General features: G+C 37.5%; 3 protein-coding genes and 1 non-coding gene across 4 annotated transcripts; 2 read left to right on the top strand and 2 right to left on the bottom strand.

Annotated features, from left to right (window-relative positions):
* Positions 1 to 501: 501 nt before the first annotated feature.
* Positions 502 to 575, bottom strand: TRNAI-UAU. The gene has a single exon. It is a non-coding gene; the product is annotated as a tRNA-Ile (tRNA).
* Positions 576 to 1,092: 517 nt separating this feature from the next.
* On the top strand, positions 1,093 to 2,581 carry LOC121775952 (30S ribosomal protein S6 alpha, chloroplastic-like). The gene is made up of 2 exons (XM_042173062.1): positions 1,093 to 1,475; positions 2,137 to 2,581. Exons 1-2 carry the CDS (start codon positions 1,134 to 1,136, stop codon positions 2,377 to 2,379), a joined length of 585 nt encoding a protein of 194 aa, XP_042028996.1. The 5' UTR covers positions 1,093 to 1,133; the 3' UTR covers positions 2,380 to 2,581.
* Positions 2,582 to 6,661: 4,080 nt separating this feature from the next.
* On the top strand, positions 6,662 to 9,727 carry LOC121776499 (glutamate receptor 2.7-like). The gene is made up of 5 exons (XM_042173671.1): positions 6,662 to 6,865; positions 6,957 to 8,158; positions 8,237 to 8,549; positions 8,842 to 9,085; positions 9,244 to 9,727. Exons 1-4 carry the CDS (start codon positions 6,739 to 6,741, stop codon positions 9,045 to 9,047), a joined length of 1,848 nt encoding a protein of 615 aa, XP_042029605.1. The 5' UTR covers positions 6,662 to 6,738; the 3' UTR covers positions 9,048 to 9,085; positions 9,244 to 9,727.
* A 3,786-nt stretch (positions 9,728 to 13,513) lies between these two features.
* On the bottom strand, positions 13,514 to 15,262 carry LOC121777815. Its single transcript, XM_042175169.1, has one exon. The coding sequence runs from the start codon at positions 15,260 to 15,262 to the stop codon at positions 13,514 to 13,516; it is 1,749 nt and encodes a 582-aa protein (XP_042031103.1).
* Positions 15,263 to 17,762: the final 2,500 nt, after the last annotated feature.

Raw genomic sequence — 17,762 nt, 5'->3', positions numbered from 1 at the left:
AATTCGTTATTTGGAGATGTCGTTCATCCCATGGTGTGGTGGCTCTATCCCAACCTTTTAGGATTGATTTTTAGTTTTATTCATCATCCGTCTTCTATTGCCAGCAACGACTATCGCACTGTCTTTGTCTTCCGACATCAGCAATAACTTGTCTCCGATTCCATGAGTCATGAGCGTCCGTTGTTTGGATCCGCCATTAATCCATAGCCTCTTGTACTAGGAGAGATACTTAGTAGTTAAAGAAATTTTAATCATGCTATTGTGGTATAGTCATATTCATTGTTGTTCGTAGCTCGATCTCCTAAGATTTTTGGTTCATTATCACGTTGTTTTAAAGCTTAGATGAAAAATGTTTTATATCCCTAGACATTGAAATAATGATACTTTCCCAATAAAACATAATATAGTTTCTTTCCTACAGTTGTGTATTATTTTATAATATTTTATTATAAAATAATACAAAAATTAACGGATTATAATACAAAAATTAACAGATCCGATTGGTCCCGGCGGGGCTCGAACCCGCGACCTTCGGCTCATAAGACCAACGCTCTAACCAACTGAGCTACGGGACCTTGATTGACAAAGGTTGTGCAAAAGTGATATTTGTAGATTATTAAAGCAATTAGTTGTCAGTTTAAGGATTTTTTTTCTTTGTTTTGTTTCTTTTTAAGTTAGATAGTGATAATATAACCTTGATAATATTATAACGTAACATACAATTTTCATAAGGGTCGTTCGAGTGCCTATTGGTGTATGGCATTGATTTTAACTGATGAAAAACATAAATCAATATATTAGTCTATGAAATAATTAATCTTTCAGAGTAATAACATATTATGAAATAATAACATAAAAATCAACACCAATTTACATATTATGATAGTATATCCAGAGTAATTAATCTTGCAATCGTGTCTAAATGTCACGAGTTCTATTTCCTCAAAATTTGTACTTTTATTTTACTATAGAAGTCGAGAATGATCGAAAATAAAACAAAATTTATATTTTTGAATGAGTTTGAGATTCCAATACAAAAGTCGCGTTTTGGGCAAAGCAAAGTCGCTGATAACTTTAACCACCTTATCTATCAACTAGAAATCACAACCGCTCCAAATCCAAACAAAACAACAATGGCTTCCTCAGCATCTCCACCGTCGTGTGCTCTCACGGTGTCGAAGCCGCCCTCCTCCCTCACCTCCCTCTCCGCCTTCTCCTCCCTCAAAATCCGAACCCCGGGAAGAGCGAGGCCGAATTCGCCTGTCTCGGCCGTGAAAGCCGAATTCGACCTCGCTTACTTCGAGAGGGACCTCGAAGGAGGCGACGCGCCGCCGGCGACGCCGGGCTTCCCGGAGGCGGAGGACAAGGAGGAGCCGCAGTGCCCGCCCGGGCTCCGGAAGTACGAGACCATGGTCGTCCTCCGCCCCGACATGTCGGAGGACGAGCGCCTCACATTCACTCAGAAATATGAAGAGGTAATGAATTTTGTTTATTTTGTTGTTTTTTTTAGAAGTTTTGGGTGAATCGAGAACGAAGCATACTTGTGTTCATGTTATCGATGAATCTGAAGTTGGGTTGATCGTCTTCCAAGTGATGGCGTTAGAGAACGGTGTATAGGAATGAGATTCTATCGATGTATTTAGGGCAACCATAGTCTGAGAAATTGAGTCGATTGATAGATAGTTGTCATAAATATAGTATAGTACAATCTTCAGGGGTCATTTGGCAGAGAAGATAGATATGGTAAAACGTGATAAGAACAAACAGTTTAGGTCATTTTAGATCAGATAACCTTAAGATAGCGGGGTTATCTACCCTAGCAAATAGACCTTTAGATGATTATGGTGAATTATGTTATAATTTTACAACATTGGCGACATGAAAAGAAGTACACTCCACTTTTGTTATTGTCCGTACGTATTCAATCTGTTTTGCGTACAATTCATTGCCACGAAGGTTCTCATTGTGAACTAAAGCTAATTCATCTTATTTAAGAACAAAACAATACTTTAAGCTAGCAAATGAGAAGTATCTTACCAACTGAATTGCGCTTTAGCGTGGCTAATTTAGGGTGAATATTCATTTCAGCAAGTTATGGTTTAAGTAAAACTTTGTTGAATGTGGGTTGTCGTGCAGTTGCTGGTAGCTGGTGGTGGGATGTACGTCGAGGTGTTCAACCGTGGCGTGATCCCACTCGCGTACAGCATCAAGAAGAAGAACAAGGCCGGAGAGACGAACACGTACATGGATGGGATCTATCTTCTCTTCACCTACTTTACAAAGCCCGAGTCGTTGAAAATTCTCTCTGACACACTACTTACCGACGATGAGGTCATCCGGTCGTCTAGTTTCAAGATCAGGAAAAGGAAGTTGTTCTAGGTATGTGGAATGTGATGTTAAGTTGTTTGTAATGTTGTTTTAGCCTATCTCGGGATACTAGTTTCAGTATCCTGAGCTAGGTATTGTGTGTTTCAATAGTGAGGGAGAAATTTATTTTGTATTTTTGGAAGGTAAATGCACATCCATGTTCCACAATCCGAATTTTGGAAACCAGTAGCTAATGGTGTGGATTTTATTTCTACATATTTTTGGATGGGTTACAAAACTATCAAATCAAAAATATGAAGAGCAACATATGTTACCCATAAGTATGCAACATGTCAATATTGGCACTAATAGTTAGGTAGAGTCCTACTAAACTATCTAATTTGTTGATAACAATCTAATGTGGATGGTTGGATTTAGAGAACGAATCAATCACTTTAAAATATATATATATATATATAGGGTTTTGATCTATGCAAAACTAGATTTAAATACAGAAACGCAGAACAATATCATAATTAGGTCACTTTTAGGTCATAATTAGGTAATTTTTAGGTCATGCTAACAAAGCATGACCTAAAACGATCTTAGCATGACATTAAACCCAAATATTATAATATGACCTAAAATTGCTTAATTATGACCTTCCGTGTTTTTTGTTAATTATTGACCATTAGATCATCTAATCCTAGGGCCAAGATTTGGTCTGCATTTCTGGATTTAAACACATACTTATTTTGATCATCTCCCTATATATATATATATATATATATATATATATATATATATATATATATCAACTTTGTTCATGTCGACCATGTTAAAACATACGAATGTCGTCAATTTGCATCACAAAAATGCGAACCGAGAATAAATAAGACCTTGTATTGATATTATCTATCATAAGTTAGACATCACATCTAAAAATCCAACAGTCTAAAAATATAAAGATATATGTAGTTATCATTTGATTACATGTCTAGTCACATAAATACAATTTATCAGTCAAATTGTGTGTGGCGGATGCAGATTTTTTTTTACCAGGGGCTGCATTGTATATTACCTTCGTTTATGAAAAATATTTTGATGGTGGCCAATAAAAGTTTCGATACAAAATTGATAAAGAAAGAGGGAATTAAAGACAAAAAGTGTTCGAAATAGTGTTGATAAAAATATGTTCTACTTCATAATGGAGAAAAACTTACCATAAATAAATTGAAAAAAGTTTTAATGAACGAATTAAAATAGAAAATATGGGTAGAGATAATATAGAGTTTAGAGCATCCACATCCGTGCTCTTGCCAAGGAGCACGAATGTGGGTCCGGACCCACTTTTACTCCCTGCTCTTAGGCAAGAGCACAACACCCACATCCATGCTCTTCTGCAAGGACATGCTCAAGGGTCCCACCATTCTATTATTCAATTTAAATAAAAACATTTCTACAATATTAAAATGCATTAAAAATATCCGGAATAATATTACAAATTACAAAAAAAAAAAAAAAATTACATAATTAAAATCCTAAAAATTAAAAATTTCTTCATTAAAGTCTTAAAAATTAAAAATTACATAATTTAAATCCTAAAAATAAAAAATACATAATTATATTCATAAAATTAAAAAAACTCACTACTCGTGGCCGAATTTCGCCCAAATGGATGATGAATGTGTGTATTTATAGATGATTTTGGGATTAAATATTTTTTTAAAAATTTCAAAAAAATGGTAATAAAATCTGTATATTTTTGGGAATCCAAAAATATATATATTTTAAATTTTTGATATTATTTTAGATTTTTTTTAAAAAAGAAAAAAAATGCCAACGGCCAATAGAAGCGCGTCACGTCGCCCTGCTCGCTGGCACAGACGTGCTCTTAGCTAAGAGCAGCGCCGTGCCAACGGCAAGAGAGCAGCGGCGGACAGCGGTGCCGTGCCGGTGGCACGGACGGATGGACAACGGTGTGCTCTCCGCTGCGGATGCTCTTACAGAGTAAAAATCTCACAAACACAATAGCTATAAAAATGCATAAACATTTTATGTGTAAAACTAAATTAATATATAAATTGAAATGTTTGTGGATTATAATATAGATGAAAATTGCAATGAAGAAGTAACCCTGTTATAAGATTTAGAATTGGAAGAAAATTAAGCTACGAAATTAGAATTCTGGTTATGTCTTGTAAATCAAAATGAAAAGTTAACATGACACTTTTTATCAAAATTAATATGGCACTTTTATCAAAATTAATATAAGACGTGTTAAATTTATACAATTAGAAGTGAATTGGGCTCGATTTTTTATGCACGACCTTAAACGGTAATTTTATAATATTTATATTATTTCCTTTTTGAATTGCTTCATGTTCTTCGAAGGGAGCGGCTTTGTCCTTTACCTTCTGCAATTTTTGGTTTTTTTTAGTTATAGTTCAGTCATTTTATCATTAAACTTTCTATGATTTACTCCTTAACAACATTCCAATGGTATGGGCTGGTACCTAGTCGTCAAAATTTTTAAAAATACAGAGATAGAAAAAAAAAAAAAAGCTTCATGGGAGGGGCTTAAGCCCCTTGCCGTGCCTTACTGTGTCCGCCACTGGTGTCAACAGGGACAAAACTCAAGACATGTGTAGCACGACATTTCCTTTAAACAAAATATCAAAAATAATATCGATATAATGATCAAATTTATATGCGGACTCACAAACCGAACTCAAACACACAATAATGAATGAATTGTTTCAAGAATTTGTTCCTAGAAATTCCTTTTTTTTTCTCCCACCTAAATTAAAAAAGAACAAAATAGAAAAAAGTTTTATTATTAGATTAGAGAAAAAAAAAAGGGAGAGACACACCACGTGATGCTTCTCTCTCCCAAAATTAATAGTAATATCATTATTCCTCCTCCTTCTCCGCCTGCCGCCGGTTGCTCAAAGGCGGCTCCAACGGTGTCGCCTCCACATTCTTCTTCATGTTTTTCTCGTGGAAGACTTTACTCAGCCTCTCTATTTCCTTCTTGAGTGCTTCTTGACTGGCTGTATATCCAATTTCAAACAATAAGTTGTATTCATTGTGAATCGGTTTAGGTAGATTAACTTGAGACATGTTGTTACACTAATTAATATTCCACGTTCAATGAAAAGTTAGTACAGCCTTGACCTGCTTCTGGATGGTGTATGTTCCGATTCTCCATATCTAATCAGGTGTCTATACAGAACAGATACAAACTTCAATCAGCGATATCTCATAGTTTCTACTCAGACCTAAAGTGCTTTTGGGGAAACATCCTCGTTTACATATCACGTGTCTTAAAATCGAGGGTGAAAGTAAATATGCTCAAAATCGACAAAACTTAGCTGCAAACAATCAACATGTATAATTAACTACTATGATACAGTCTCAACAAGTATCAAAGGCCGGTAGACTCTCTTAAGTCCTAGTATGATGCTTTCAACGAACCAAATCAACCGTCACTCCATGAAACGAAGCATCTATAACTAACTCATCAGTTCTATCAAACAGAGGTGAACGTAAATGTGCTTAAAATGGTGAATTGCAGAAACTGCAAACAATCAACACATGTAATTGTGAAAAGTGGATATGACTGTCAAGGGTATTTTGGTAAATACATGCGAATGGGTTGAGCTAAAAACTTCTCGCGTTGATTGATTTAAGAGGTATACTCCCGGGAGCGTGCACTCACACTCCGGGGGAGGTCAAATGTGGTGGGGATAATGCGACGCGCCTACACTGTCTTAATTTCATGTCATTCGTAGTTTTTCTCTGTTTTGGTGTTCAGGATGACTTACCTACACTTAGAATTGCTAAGTCAACTACTAACCGAACAAAAACATGAATAATTAAAATTATATGTTAGGACGAAGAAGTATGAACTCAGCTTTGGACTTTTGAGTATATACAGAAGCTTTCTCAAACAGATAGATGCAAAGGTATCTTGAAGAGTTAGGGGATTTTCTATTACATTTTGTTTATGTGATGGATTTGAATATGGTTAGTCAGCCATATGAAGATTCAGTGTGAAACATGAAATTAGTCTCTTTGAGGAAAAAAGAGGTCGGTAATTTCGTTATCATGATCTCTCTCTTTCCCCTTTTTGGAAAGTAATTTTATCTCGTGTCAAATCCAACGCCATAAAATCTCCACCAAGTGTCTGAATTCAAGCAAAGTTTGAGCACTTATTTGAAGGAATATGGAAAATTTGATTCCTTTCACATCTCTGAGGATTTCATCTTAGTTATCTCAAAAAATCTCCTCTTTTTCAACTATAGTAATGGAGAATTCAAGATTGTGTTGCTTTGCTATGCTCTTCTTGATAAGCTTTTGCATTGGTAAGTCAAACTGCGGAAATATAAACGTAGGAGTGATTCTTGATCTCGATACGCCTCTGGAAAGATGTGCAAGGCTTGCATATCGATGGCAGTCGAGGACAGAAACTCCAACCGTGATCACAACACCACCGTGATGATCGTGCCTCACTTCAGGGACTCGAGGGGCGATGTCGTTGCAGCAGCTTCTGCTGGTGATGCTATACTGCTATTCAACTTGTGATATGAAACAGTTTGGATTAAGAAAAAAAAGGACTAATTTTGATTAGTTTTTTTTCCTTGCAGCTATCGATTTGGTGAAGAACGCGCATGTAATGGCGATACTCGGGCCACAGAAGTCCATTCAGGCGGACCTCGTGACAGATATTGGCGACAGGGAGAGAGTTCCGGTCATATCTCCAGCAACGAGGCCGTCTTTTTCTCAGGCTAAAGCAATGGCAGCACTAGTGAATGCTTTTGGTTGGAGGGAAGTTGTGCTTGTGCATGAAAATTCCAATTATGGGAGTGGATTATTACCACATTTGACAGCAAAGCTACAAGAAAACAATGTTGTTGTCTCAAACTTGAGTTGTATCCCACCTTATGCTGACGATGATCAAGTTCTTGATGAGCTGTATAGCTTGAAGGGGATGCAGACGAGGGTCTTGATCGTGCACATGCCTCCAGATCTCGCGTCTCGCTTCTTCCAAATGGCGAAAGAAGTTGGGATGATGAGTGAAGGGTATGCTTGGTTGGTTTCTGATCCGTTAACAAGTTTTCTGACCTCTGTGGATTCGGTCAGTATTGAAGCGATGCAGGGTGTACTAGGCGTTAAGGCCTACGTTCCACGATCCGAGGAGTTTAGGCGATTCAGTAAGAGGTTTCACGAGGAGAATCCTGACATGGACAGAACAGAACTCAATGTTTTCGGATTGTGGGCTTATGACAGCATGAAAGTGTTATCAGAAGCAATCGAACGAGTTAAAGGAAATTCATCTCTTGCTCGTGTGCTCAGAAACTTCGCCTCGGAAGGGTTGAGTGGCGATTTTAACATAACCAACGGTCAGCTGCAGCCGTCTGCGTTTGAGGTAGTGAATGTGATTGGAAAAGTGGACAACACTGTTGGATTTTGGACTGAGAAATATGGGATTTCAAAGGAAGTGGAGTTGGATGGTGATGAGCCGGTTTACTCAACGGAAAAGGACAATCTACGAGGCATCTTGTGGCCGGGACAAACGAGCAACGTGCCTAAAGGCTGGCAGATTCCAGCAAGTGGGAAGAAGTTGAGAGTTGGAGTTCCTGTGAGAAAGGGATTCAATGAATACATCAAGGTTGTAAGGAATCAAGAAACTAATGCTGTTGAAGCAACTGGTTTCTGCATTGATGTTTTTGAAGAAGTTATCAGATCATTGCCTTATGCTGTTCCATTTGAGTATATTCCTTTGGAAACCACGGATGCATGGAGTGTCGAATATTACGACGAACTCGTTTATCAAATATATCTCGACGTAAGCAAGCATTGTTTAAACATGTATTTTCCATTGATCACTTGTTCATTGAAGTACTAATCCTTGTGTCAATGACAGAGATACGATGCTGTTGTGGGAGACGTGACCATTTTAGCGAACAGAACAAAGTATGTCGATTTCACCGTCCCTTACACAGAATCTGGTATCGCCACTGTCGTTCCGATCAAGGGTGACGAGCGGAAGAGCGCTTGGATATTCATGAAACCTCTAACGACCGCCCTATGGCTGACGATTGGGGCATCTTTCATCTTCATTGGATGTGTCGTGTGGGTTCTTGAGCATCGCGTGAACGAGCATTTCCAAGGCCCGCCTGGGAAGCAAGTCGGGATGATCTTCTGGTTCTCTTTCTCAACACTTGTTTATGCACACAGTAAGTGATACATATAGTCCCTACGGAGATGGAACATTTTATAACTATCTTAAAATGAGAACTTTGAATACTATCTGTTGGTAGTACAAAACGTATCAGTTGCTCCAACTAATATATTTTGTGTTGCAAACTGATATGGTTTGTGACATCAACTGATATGTTTTATGCTTTTAACTAATAGTTCTCATTTTAAGATAGTTTCAACTGAACCACTCCATAGTTCTTACTCCTTAAAGACCTCATTTTGGTCATGTCTTAACTAGTTCGAAGTTTTGAACTACTATTATGACAGGGGAGAAAGTGAAGAGCAACCTAACAAGATTTGTGGTGATTGTATGTGTGTTCGTGGTGCTTGTTTTGTCGTCGAGTTACACTGCAAACTTGGCATCCATGCTAACGATACAGCAGCTCAAGTCGACCGATATGATCAAGAAAAGCGATTATGTTGGCTTCCATACTGGCTTCTTGACCAGTGGATTCTCCAACGGTATACCATGATTGACCCGAAACACCTCAGGACTTCTGGCTTCGCATTTGTAAGTAGCCTTTCTTAGTCCCTTCTTCGTATGATGGAATGAAAATGTAAAGAAATTTTCATTTCATTCCACGCTTATTCTATTTCATTATACCAAGAAGGGCATCAGTACTTATATATCGGTATTATCAATCCAACCTAAAATCTTACTCACGACAGGCGTTTATAAAGGGTTCGCCACTAGTCCCCGATTTTTCAACAGCAATACTGAATCTCAAGGAGGATGGGAAGATCGATACGATCACAAGATGATGGCTCGGACCAGAAGGCTGCTCGGGTGATGGCTTGGAAAGCCTTGATCTGGATCGTTTTACGGGCTTATTTCTCATTGTAGGCTTAGCATCATCAACTATATTCTTCTCCATATTCCTCTATCGGAATCAGCATATATTAGCCTCCTCGGGTTCAATCAAGAAAAAGCTTTGCGATCTTGCTAGAGCATTTATGGTTAAGGAAAAAGATGATTCATCAAAGCATTCACAAACTAGTGGAGAAATGGCTTTAGCATAAGGCCCATCAATGGACAAGGAAGATTCACAGGTATTTGTTGAGTTTGTTTTTCTTTCAACTCTGCAGTTGATGGATTCATCAAGATTTTGTTGCGTTTCTATGCTTATCTTGATGAGCTTTTCATTGTTTTAGTTGAACTGTTAAAATGAACTACTACAGATATAGCATCAAATTTAATAGAAATGGAAAGGAGTATTCTTTTTCTTATTTTTTCCTTTCCTAGAATTCTCTAACTTTTTTATATTTTATTTATTTTGATGTATTTATATAAAAATATCTTTATTTTTGTACCACAAAAGTCTTGATAATCTCAATTAGGAAAAAAATATTCAATCAAAATTAGGAATAGAGGTGGATAAAAATATTGAAATACCGATATACCTAACTTATCGTAGGAAAAAAAATATCGAACACACTAAATTTCCAGTATAGTGAGATTTTCGATAAGATAAGATACCTTACTCAAATATTTTGGTAGAGTTACAGTACGAATTTTCATATACCACGTTATACGGTGACATACCAAGATTTCAGTATATACTGCAAATTACAATATCGTAGTTACAATATATAATATTTATATATTATCTAAATTTAAACATTATGCAATAGAATTTTCTAAAATTAGGTATTAGAATATCTAAATAATTTTAGTAGAATATATAGAATTCTCTAGATATATATTATCTATAAAAACTAGATTTTCATAGAGAAAAATCTAAATTTAAAGAATAGATTAGAGAATTCTAGAAAAAATAAGGAATGCTTAGATAATAAGATGGGTTGTATCATTTTGTACCGAGTTTGAAAATAAAGTGTTTCTTATTTTGCCCACATCACCATCTCTTAATTCCAACCATTGTCCTCTCAAATATTTCTTACATAGTAGTACTAAATTACTCCTCCAACATACTTATTTCTCATATTCATACATAGGAACCCTTTGGGAAACCATGTTTCGTCTAATGGTATTTCAAGTTTTTGAGTGATGCCTTCTCACTATTCGGCACTTAGATCGGACCACAATGTCAATATTACATTCTTGTAAATTTTATACATATGTGAAAAAATGATTTTATTAAATACAAATATTTATACAAAAAAATACATGCATCCAAACTCTAGGGATTAATTGGCTAATGGAGTTATCTATGATCTACGACTAGACTGGTTTCACCCATAGTGTCACGTTGCAAGAATGACCACTTTACTCAGGGATTATACTGAGCTTTGACGTGAAGAGTGAAGTGTTTCGGATAATCACATTGTTCTACCTATTTTGCAGAAGATGAGCACTCGTTTCTCAACATTGTTCTACCTATTTTTGGAGTCCCTCTTTTGCGGGCTTCTTGTGTGTTTATTTCCAAGGGAAAAGGTGGGGGAGTTCGTGTATGATTATCACACGCAAATTCATCGGGCACCAATTTGAGCAATATGGGCTTGTTGAGTATAAATGGAGCTTAGTTTCATCTTGAGAATTAGACCGGTCTAATTTATAATGTATTAGATAATTTCGGTGATTATTTTCTTTTAGGATTTCTTGAACTATTTATGTTTTCGGTGAATTTCAATGAACTTTGTCATCAACAAAATAGAATGTTTATCATTATTTAATTGATAATTTCTTTTATTTTTTTTTGTTTTTCTTGTGTGTGCTAAACAATATTTCATACTCTATTAAGATGTAAGCACAATATATCAAAGTTATAAGTTTTGGTCATTTGTATCTCACATGAGATAAAAATTAATAGCTTAGATATATTGTGCTAACATTTCAAAACTGAAATTGAAACGTTATTGGATTAAGAGTTGCATTATCTAGGAATAAGAATTCATGAATATTGCATTATTTCCCTTATTTATGAATTGGATATTGGCATCTAATATCATGAAAGTTTCAAAAAGTTGGGTTTTTCTCTCAAATTTTGAAATTGACAAATAATATCACGAACTTTACCCCCGAGTTTGTTATTTCCCACCAATGAAAAAAATAATTATATTAATGGATTGAAGAACAAATTTGGAGTGTGTGCTTCAAGAAAAACTATTCTCAAAGATTGAAAAACTTGAGTGCACAAAAGTGACCGGACTCCTAATGGCGGACGGACGAAGTATATAGTTTTTGTTATCCTCCACATTTTTCTTTGGAAAATAATCACTCTATTTATGACATAAGTGCATACCTTAAGCTTTGTCTATCTAATTACTAGCACTAAATTACTAATTAGATCTCAGGATCTGTGTCCTCACATTTAATCTCAAATCTATCGATTTTATTGACTTGATGTTGATTATTTCCGATTATATATCAACACGGTATGAAAAAAATTTATAAAGCATTGGACAAATCAGAATTTGATTATATTTGATGTTTTATCGACATAAAATACTACGCGGACCAAAAAAGGGATTATTTTCGTTGGAAGATAGAGAACATTATATAACCATCAAAAGAATATTGGTAATTTTTAAATTAAAACCTAAAATTTCAATAATAATAATAATAATAGTATAGAATATACATGCTATAATATGGTGAAAAAAAGGCCAAAGTGGCATTGATTTTTGTAAGTGGCAGCCTTTACCCCTTTTGACTGCAAATATCATTATCTTTATTAATTCAACAATTGTTGCTTCTGCATTTTCCAATGTTGAACCTCACATGTCTTTGATATCTCCTTTTGCTTCAATCGACAAATACATACAAACACAATGCAAGACCCCAGCCTGTCCACTGTCCCTCCACATTCTTCATCCATTTTTATTTTCAAATTATCTAATCTTATTCTTCATATCTTATTCTTATTTATTATACTATTCTTTTTCATGTGATTGCAAACCATTCTTATTAGTGATTTTCATGGAGGCACATGCCTAGATTGCATATTATATTTTGTTCAAATCTATTCTAATTTTAACTCATTTTGGCATATGTCAATACAACACAAAATGTGACCGTTACAGATGATGCATTTTTTTAAAAAATATACAATAATCTTTTTATAGGTAATATAGTAATACTACAAATTTTAGTAGTAGACCACAAATTTTCATGAAAAATTTACTACTCCCTCCGTCCCGGGCTACTCGCTCATTTCCTTTTCGGCTCGGAAATTAAGGAATGAGTGTATAGGAAAGTCAAAAATGACGGCTGTAGGTGAAATTTTTTACTAAAAATGGAAAGAGTGCAAATAACTTGGGACGCCCAAAAAGAAAATAAGTGCGAGTAGTGCGGGACGGAGGGAGTATTAAATAAGAGATATAAGAAAAATAGTTGAAATATTAATATGGAAAATAAAACTCAATATATTAAAGAAAAAAATTTAAATAGATAAATATTTCCCCTGTTTCACTATTCATTGAACTATCAAAACAATATTTTCTTAAATGTCATGCTCAAAAAATATACTGCTTGTGATGGGATGGATAGAATAGATGCCAACTTTAGTGAATGATACAAAATAAAAATTAAAAAAAAAAAAAAGAATTAATATTTTTTCTCGACTGATATAGTATAAGCTATACAAAATCTTGTTCCCAAAAATAATTCACTTTAAATAAAATGGAAAGAATATTCAATTATTATGAGTAGGATTGCACAAAACGATAGAAAAAACGGACAGAGAATCTGCTGTGCTTGGCTAAGCTCATTATGAAATAATTTTGAAAAACAAAAACATTATGAAGGAGTATATACAAACAATACATTCTAAAAGCAGATAACCTTCACCTAATACATCACAACACCCAAAATAGAAGATACAAACTCCATTAAAATTTATATAAAAAAAATAGAGTATCATCAAACCTAATTTCTTAAAATTCCAAAAAAAGATTTACAGACAGGAAACATGCCTTAGAAGCAAAAGCACTGTGCACTAATTAACCACTCCATTATCCCACGCCAGCTCAGCTCAGCTCAGAAGCCGACTCTAGCCGCCGCGCCGACTCCCATCGCGTGCGGCTCCAGCTTCCTCACCGCGTTCTTCCAGAAGCACGACTCCGGCGCCAACTTCCCCGCCGCCGTCCTCATCGGCTCCGACTTGCACCTCGTCAGCACGAACGGCTCGCACGCCGCCAGCTTCCGCTCTATCATCGACGCCATCGCCGCCGCCGCCGGCAGCGAGCACGACGACCGCGGCGGCTGCGGCTCGGCCATGGGCTTGGCTTTGGAGTCGACGCTGAGCCGCCTCTTGACTACCGGCTCCTTCGCCGCCCTCCGCGGCCGCTCCGGCAGCCATTTTGTGAAGTCGGTGCTGCAAACCCATGTTTCTCTAGAAACTTCCATCGATAGCTTCGGTTCACACATCATCAATAGCAAGCATTCCGGTAATAACGGCTCCTCTTTTTCTTTCTTCTCTGCTTCTTTCTCTTCCACTGCCTCTTCCTCTTCCTCATCTTCGTCGTTGTTTAGTACTACAACACTGGCTTCCGTTTCTTCGTGTTCTTCGTTTTCTTCGTCGTTCTCTTTTATTACAACATTCGACTCTATTTCTTCGTCGTTCTCTTCGTCGCCATCTTTTATTACAACACTACACTCTGTATCTTCTTGTACTTCGTTTTCTTCTTCTCGGCTTTGAACTTCTTCATTGGGTTCAGTAACGGCAGCAGAAAGAAGGCTTTCCTCAACTTGACCTGTGCAGCAGCAGTCATCGTACTGTTCTGCATTTTCTTGGTCGAGAAGGGCTTCGAACGACGACATATTCGACTCGACCTCTTCTTCGCCGTCGACGGCGCTTTCCTCTAATTCATCTCCTTTCACCTCCGATTCCGTAACTTGTTCCTTAATTTCTTCAACTTCAACACCTCCTACCAAATTCATCTCGCTGTTTTCATCATCGCCAGCGTCTAAATCGTTGAGGCGGTTAGCGAGAGCCACCATTTTCATGGGATCAGATCTGCACCGCATCAGCAAGAGCGCATTTGGCGGCGGAATGCAAATGCCGACCGCCGCCGTCTCCTCCATCCGATCGTCCTTCACCTCAAAATCCTCGAACACGTGCCTTCTCGAAGCTCGAATCGAAACCCTCCTCTCTTCATTTCCTTCCTCGCCGTCGTCTCCGTCGCCAACCACGAGCTCGATCTCCCTCTCCGCCACCAGCCAGCGCGCGAGCACGGCCCCGCAGCCGTGCTCTCTCCGCTTCTCGCCCTTCCCCCTCTCCTCGTTCGAGCAAGAGCTCCGGCAAGGGAAGAGGCAGCTGAATTCGGCGCCGAAGCTCCGCAGAGCCTCGCAGATCGAGATCGGGAGATGCACCCATCTCTGATTCCGGTGCTGGGGAAGGCCCTCCTGCGGAGGAGGAGGCGGATCGATTTTTCGGAAGCTGACTTCGCGGCGGCGGGAGAGGGAGAGGGAGCGGGAGGGGAGGGGGTGTTTCTTCTTCTTCTTCTTCTTGGATTTGACGCGGACTTGGCCGATGCAGGTGACTTTGGGGGAGGAGGGCTCGGGGTTGTCGAAGCCGCGTTTCTTGGGGGTGGGGAAGAAGGGGGAGGCGTGGCCGGATTTGAGGCTGCCGTTGGGGCGGAGGCGGCGGCTGAGGGAGGAGGAGAGGGCGGGAGGGCCGTCGCGGGCGGGGCGGCCGGGGCTGAGGAGGGATTTGGAGAGCTTCATAGAGGAAGCGGGGCGGCGGGAGTAGGAGGAGGTAAGGAAATGGGGTCTGTCTGAGTCCATTTCCCTCTACTAATTCTTGATTTTTAGTGCGTGTATGGGTGTGGGGTGTGTGTGTGGGTTTTTTTTACTGCGCTAGTGTTTTGCTGCCATGGGGCGAATGGGTGTTGATGTAAAAGTTAAGAATGGTGGGGGTAATGAGAGGGAGAGTGGGGAACGATGATAAAGCTGTGTTTTGTATTTGTGGGGATGCACTAGGATGGATGGATTTCTACTTTACTCTATTACAATTCTTTTCCTTCCGAATCAACTGCGATACTCTTACATGCGGTTGATTTGCTTCACTTTCACTTGAATTGTGGGTTTATTACATAGAATTTCTATAAGTGATGGAAAATTTTGATATATAGCTTATAAACTTATATGGGTGGTGAGAATAATAGTTGACTGGGGTTGTTGATATTCGTTTCGTTTATATGGATCGATATGGTTTTGGTGGTTTCTTCGAAGGCAAAAATCTACTTACCTAAAATAGAAAAAAAAACTAGTGACACTTTAAATCTTGGATATTTCGAAATACCTAAATGTGACATTTTATCACGGACAAAGTCTTCATCCTAAATTAGTAGAGGTGTTTTTTATGCGAAATTTAATTAATTAGTGTTTAAAAATTAAAGTTCAGAGATAAGTAATTAAAGTGTGAGAAAAAAGAACGCTACTCAGAATAAGTACTCTGTCCATCCCACTTAAGATGACACGTTTTCTTTTTTAGTTTGTCCCAACTAGGATGACACATTTCATTTTTTGGAAACTTTCTCTATCCTATTAATACACACAACCACTTTTTACAACTCCTATTGAAATATCTATTTCTTTTTCTCTCTCTATTTAAATACTAATTTATCTTTTTTTCTCCAATTAAAAACATTAACCAATAATCCCTAAAATTTTGTGCCGAACAAGGAATCTGTCATCTTAGCCGGGACACAGAGGGAGTAATTTATATGGTCAAAAGGATAATAATGACAGTTGTGAAAATTTAATTGGAAGGAAAGGCTTTATTGCCTAAATAATGCACATGGGCAGTTGAAAGTGACGAGGTGAGAGCCAGAAGAGTCCAAGAAGTCACGTGACACGAGTCTATTTACCATGAACTAATTTCGGACAAGGACGAATCTATCAATCCCACGCTCCTTTCCGTTCTTGCATGCCACCGCCAGCTACGGACTGCTGAATTCATCACCACGCGCTTTGAGACGCGAATTGGTCTCCCCCACTCTCAAAACTTAGAGCCGCTATGATGAAACCAGCCCCTACCGCACGGACCATAGAAAGGCGCGCAGCGTCAGCGCGTGAACGGCTACAAATGTGGCTCGAGTATTTCTAGGATATACCAACATGCACCACCCACCTCTTAATTAATTTGAAAATGATTAGAATAATTTCTTAAAAACAGGAAATTTGGTTAAATTTGTAGTATATTGTTGGTGTGTGGCGCATACGTGTCTCAAATTCATAATGTGGCTAAGTTGGTGTTAATTGTTGTGATACTAACGATGATTTTAAATATGAATCTTCAAGGACATCAGAACCCAAAGTTTAGTTGTTACATTATGTATGACTTCACCCGATTTAAGGTACGTGGGGCAATTACGAAAAATATTAAGTTCATAAATTTTTTTGGTAGCTATATTTAAGCTAGACACCCTGCAAACTTTTTGATCAATAGTTATCGAAGCAATTCAAGCATACTTCAAACCTAAATTAGTTGGGGCAGAACTATTAAACAATGAGAGATGACACCAGTCTTAAAAATCAAATTTAATAAAAAATTTCGATCCCGGTATATTAGAGATATGATGGGTCGACCTTTGGAGCCCACCTGAAATGGCCATTATGTCCAACCGTTAATTTTTAATGCAATTGTCGTAGCATTTGGACGTGACACAAAAGGTGTGAATTGTGGTTAAGATTTTAGGAATGGGTTAGAGATGATAAGTAAAATGATTCTGGTGGGTCGATGTGATTACTTTGTACGAGTTTGACCATATTGATATATAACATGACAAAAAAAGAGAATCCAATTAGAGTGAAAATAATACTACTATAAGAAAAAGGACCTTTTTTTTCCTTTTTGTGAGACCATCTCCTAATAATCTGCGCCAAAAGATCCATCCATGCAAACATGGAGTAATATTTTATATTTCGTCCATTTTCCTAAAACATAGGACTACTCAATATACATTTCGACTCTGTCTAACAAAAATCTCCTTCTGATAGGGTTCTCGATCTAGCAAATCTCGCTGAATATCATCTCCAATATTTTAGCGTATCTTTTATTTTAGTTAGTTATCTTTATTTATTCTCCATATCTTTTGTAATATTTTATTTTAATTATCTTGTTTAATTAGCAAGATAGGTTTAGGGTTAGAATTCTATAAATTTATTATTTTGATTCATTGAGAAATAAAGTTAAAACTTATTCTCATTCCCGGTTCTGGCGGAAATCGCCCCCTAGCACCTCAACTAGGGTTTATCTTGTTCTTCGTAATCGTTCTTGTTC

The sequence above is a fragment of the Salvia splendens genome, chromosome 18 (assembly GCF_004379255.2).
Source record: "Salvia splendens isolate huo1 chromosome 18, SspV2, whole genome shotgun sequence".
Lineage (NCBI taxonomy): Eukaryota > Viridiplantae > Streptophyta > Magnoliopsida > Lamiales > Lamiaceae > Salvia > Salvia splendens.
This window is presented reverse-complemented; position numbering and strand designations above follow the sequence as displayed.

Bases quoted from the DNA above. Each gene is read 5' to 3' on its own strand.
- LOC121775952 (XM_042173062.1), top strand. From the start codon at position 1,134: ATGGCTTCCTCAGCATCTCCACCGTCGTGTGCTCTCACGGTGTCGAAG. The intron at 1,476-2,136 runs GTAATGAATTTT...GTTGTCGTGCAG, and splicing joins TCACTCAGAAATATGAAGAG to TTGCTGGTAGCTGGTGGTGG.
- LOC121776499 (XM_042173671.1), top strand. From the start codon at position 6,739: ATGTGCAAGGCTTGCATATCGATGGCAGTCGAGGACAGAAACTCCAAC. The intron at 8,159-8,236 runs GTAAGCAAGCAT...TGTCAATGACAG, and splicing joins TTTATCAAATATATCTCGAC to AGATACGATGCTGTTGTGGG. The intron at 8,550-8,841 runs GTAAGTGATACA...CTATTATGACAG, and splicing joins AACACTTGTTTATGCACACA to GGGAGAAAGTGAAGAGCAAC.
- LOC121777815 (XM_042175169.1), bottom strand. From the start codon at position 15,262: ATGGACTCAGACAGACCCCATTTCCTTACCTCCTCCTACTCCCGCCGC.